Source organism: Phaethon lepturus, unplaced genomic scaffold (assembly GCF_000687285.1).
Source record: "Phaethon lepturus isolate BGI_N335 unplaced genomic scaffold, ASM68728v1 scaffold33865, whole genome shotgun sequence".
Lineage (NCBI taxonomy): Eukaryota > Metazoa > Chordata > Aves > Phaethontiformes > Phaethontidae > Phaethon > Phaethon lepturus.
Window position 1 is genome coordinate 12,108 of NW_010538961.1, and position 4,450 is coordinate 16,557.

At 45.8% G+C, this 4,450-nt stretch overlaps 1 protein-coding gene across 1 annotated transcript in view; it reads right to left on the minus strand.

The window, feature by feature from the left end:
• FAM102A (family with sequence similarity 102, member A) overlaps positions 1-4,450 on the minus strand; it is a 33,389-nt gene that overhangs the window by 6,280 nt on the left and 22,659 nt on the right. The window contains exons 5-6 of the mRNA XM_010286986.1: positions 1,389-1,505; positions 840-886 (exon numbers count right to left, since the gene is read on the minus strand). Coding sequence (XP_010285288.1) covers positions 840-886; positions 1,389-1,505 — 164 coding nt within the window. The remainder of the gene's footprint in view (positions 1-839; positions 887-1,388; positions 1,506-4,450) is intronic.

Below are 4,450 nucleotides of genomic sequence, written 5' to 3' on the forward strand. Positions count from 1 at the left end.
TTTCAGAATCAGATGACACTGCATTTAGGGTTTGCAAGTCTCAGAAAACGCTGCAGCACTGTGAAAAGCCATTTACAAAATAAACATACCAAAAATTATGCAGCGTTTTATAACAAGAATGCAAGCTAATGAATGCAAGATAAGAATGCAAGCTACTGCTATACCACGGTATGAAGGTAGATGTTGTCGGTGTATTTGTTAGTTGATCCCCCAACAATTCTTTAAGCAACAAAACTGCTTCATAGCTTAACTGTACTTATTCTTTCCTATCATGATGTATTAAAAAAAAGGTACATAATTGCAATTTCTCTGCTGATTAATACAAATTGTGAACCTGTGTCCTTGTAGAAGAAAATGTTTCAGCCTTGTACTATTTTTGTTGCTGTTTCAATTCAAGATCTTTATCCTGCGTGATATGTGCTTAAGTACATCCATTTCCAAGACTGTTTTCTTCATTGACCTTTCCCTTCTCAGAGGTCAGCAAAACCAGCCCCAGAGCCATGAGAAATTCTAAACTTCATGTTTTGTGTGAAGGATGTCATCAACATCCGTGGGTTTCCAAAACCTAGCTGACACTAGCAGAGGAAATACCGTGCACAATAACTAATAACCAAGCTGGGAAAACCAGAGCAGCGAACAAACCACTTAACAGCACAGGCTGGCTATGCTGTTCTGGCTGATTCAGCAATCCAGACAACCAGTTTCAAGTTTTTCCCTCTACTTCCCAACATCAAGGGCATCTTTTCCTGCTCCCCATCAATATCAGTCTCCAGCAGAGAACTGCAAAAGAATTGGGTGTCCTGGTCTGCCCAGAATGGGGCAAGCACCCAGAAACTCACGTTTTGAAGCAGGGGTCCCCCGAGAGCAGGGACATTCCGATTGTGACCTGGAGAGGGGGGACAAGGTACATAATTAGCCATGCTGCCGTGAGCTCCTCACTTCACAACAGCCAGGAGGTCGAGGGCTAGGTGTAAAGATTAGCAAGACCTAGCTTCTTTCCAAAGGAAATCAGCTTCAGGGATTTAGCAGGGTATTTCCCTCCCTGCCCCAAATTACTGGCATCAGTAACTCCATGTTGCAGTGGCTCAGCAAGACACCAGCTTGGCCATCCTGACAATGCACTTCGAATTTCCCCCCCTGGCTCCTGTTCATGGCTTCTTTGATGACAAAGAATGCTATCGAGGGTCATCACTTGGCCAAATGGATGCCAAGATATCAAAGGGCAACTCAGATAATGGGAAGCTTCCTAAGTCAGACTAGCAGCTTAAAAGCAGAGTCTTATCTCAGTACATAACAGGACCTTCTCTCAGGCCTGGCACTGCGCTCTAGCTGTGATCTTTTCGAATTCAATAGCAGGATTTCCACTGTGGCAGTCCTAGCTGCCATACCTTTAGGATGGAGTTGTCCTGTCGGGTGTTCTTAGTATCATATCCTTCCAGCAAGCAGCAACGGACTGTGGATCCAGAACCCGCAAATTCTGCCAGATTTAGATCAGCAAAGCCCAGCTGTAGCCAAGAAAACAATGGAGGGGAAGGGGAGAGAACAAAAATTACTCAATATAAGGGCTACACGGTGTCACACAATCCAAAGGGAAAAAGTGCATCTGTGAGCAGAAACAGGAACCAGTACACACAGAGTCCTGGCTGTGAAGACCACCTACTCTCGAGGATGGGCAGGGTCACATTCCTAATCCCAAGCCAGGTAGACACTTGGAGGCCTTCAGGAAGCCAGCCCCATGTGCAGGAAGGCCATACAGTAGTGGTGCTGGCCAGGACAGTGTTAACCAGCCCGCAGCCATTGCACAACCAAGGACATGGAAGGCACTAGGTCAACGATGTGGAAAAAACAGAATCACACATACACAAACAGAATAAGGCACTCTTTGTATCAGGCCATCCCAGAATGCAGTGGAGCATGTGAACCAGGAGATGAAAGGATATTGTTACAGAGGAAAGTGACACTGTCCTGAAAAACAAAACTAAGACTTTCAGCACAGCAAGCTGGAAGTCCAGAGCCATGCAAGCAGTGCATGTGCCTCACCCCCACAGATTCAGCTGCTGGGCTGGGGAACTCCTGGAGCAAAGTTTCCTCAACACTGCTAAGATTTAAGTAGCAAGTGGTATGTTTGACAGGCAGAAGGGGAGAGAAATATTTGGAGAGATTTAGTTGTAAGCTCTCTAAAACCTTCTCTAACAAAGGGGAAGCAAACAGGAAAGGTGACAGAAAGTTGAAGATCACAGGCAATTTCAAAGAGGGTATTGATGCCTCTAGAGTAAAGACAAACACAATGAAGAGTACTTCTGTTTTTCTGCTCTAATTCCTTGTGCATTAGTACAGTTTTTCAAAGAAAGAGTTACAGCTTCTTTTATGCAGAACTTTAGCAATATAAGTCAGCCGTGTCTCATCTAATCTGATCAGGAAGAGATGCTGTACTCCATATTTGGCCAAATCATCCAAGCATGGAAAGTTTGCATCACTTCAACATACAGATCAGCTTCCACAAGAACACGGAGAGAAGGTGGAGAAGCAGCAGCTCAGAACTAGCTGTTATTCTGTGCACTGCAGTACATTTCTCCTGCCCTGGTGTTGACAGCCAGATGATACAACTGATCAGGGAGCCCCAAACAGCAGCACCATCCTAAGGAAATGTGGTGCTCTGTCAACTGTGGAAGCTGATAGGGAGTCACAGCACAAACCACAGTCACTGCCATATGAACCCTGGCTCCCACTGTTCCAAATCAAAAGTCTAAACCACAATCTGCACAAGATATATGATTCAGAGGAAGACAGCAGCAAGATTAGCATAGCTGCTTCCTCCATTCCATTCTCAAAGGGGAACAAGAGCCCATGGCAAAGGAAAAATAAAAGTGTGGAAGAGAGCAGTAACCTTTCTTCAGCAAAAGAAGGAAGGAAAAAACCAACCTAACTTTTGTCCTGTTTTTCTCCCTTCTTAAAAATTCCCTTAACACAAGTGTTTCTCCAGCCCTTGCTGTAGATGTTCCCCTGTCTCTTCTAGCCAAGGGCTATGCTGCTTGCTGAATATTCACTGATAAGGAAAAACAGTGAATTTTTATCTCTCTCATAAACAGGACAGGAGAAAGCCACAGAGGGAGCTGCAATGTATCACTGTGACAAAACTAGAGGACAGAGGAGAGAGGGCACAACCACACCAGCAGAACAACATGGCATAGGAATGACCCACCCACATCTCTCTTCCTCCACCACAGCACCAACTTCTCCAAGAAGATCGACATCGGAGGACAGAGTGTGGGAGAACCCTCCAGCACCCCATATGGTGTGCTGAGCTCAGAAGCTCTTCTCAGGAAGCAGACTCCCAGTATATAGAGGAAGGATCCCTTAACAAAAGGATGTTTTCAGATACAACCTTTCAGAATAGTTTCCTCAGTTTTCCAGCCAGCTGATGGTATTTCTTCCAGCTCGGGAAAGAGGGGCTTCCGCTCTATAACCCCTGACACTGAAGTGACATTAACGTCAAACCAAAAGGTGCACGAGTCAATGGAAACACTGTCTTGAGCACAAACAGCTCTATCGCTCTCAGTCCCTGCTGAAGGGGGACCAGGTAAAGAGAGCATTTACAAGTTGCCTTTTCCTCTACATCTGTTGCCACGATTGGAGCAGTTTTCAATTGAATGAATATAGCTTTAAAAGGTGAGGACTCATTGTTTAGAATGGGAAAATAGTTGCATGGACATACACCACAGACTTCTGCTAGAAACGTTACCAATCCCAAGTCAGTCAGTTCTGCCACAAGGACCTGCCTGGAACAAGCCTGGTCCATAGGGCAAGATGGCAAGGCTTCATCACCCTGTCTGGTGTGACATCCCTCATTTCTGAGCTGCCAAAATGCCTGGGTCATCTTCTGTTGAACTCTAGAACGTGTCTGTCCTCTTCACAGGAGACCAAGCAAGATACCAGCCCAAGACACGACAAATACTTGAGCTTTGGTCTCCAATTCTGGGCTGGAGCAGCTAGGTTTCTTTAAAAATGTCACTAAATGCAACTGGAGGCTGAGTAAAAGGGAAGTAGGTTAGAACATGGCCTGAATAAGAGCCCAGGTTACCTCCACCATGGAGACATGCCTTCAGGCTTCCTTTAATTCTGCATTTCCAAATACTGTGGGAAGCTTGAGGATGGACACCGTGGGAGGAACAGGCTCATGCATTTGCTTTGTTTCAGAGGCACGTCTCTTTCTCCAGCTATGCTGCTCTCCCTGGACAGGCAGCTCTGCAGAATGAATACCTCCCTCCCAGTGTGAATTTAGTGAAAGAGAAACTGATGGCCCTAGAGACCATGTCCTCATTAGCAAGAAAAAAGGAAGGGTGTGGGCTGCAGCACTGCCCTCCATCATGCAGCACAGCAATACATCCGAGCGAGTGCAGTTCGCCCTTCAAAGCCAGTTGCCTCCATGGTGTCAGGAAGGATATCGATC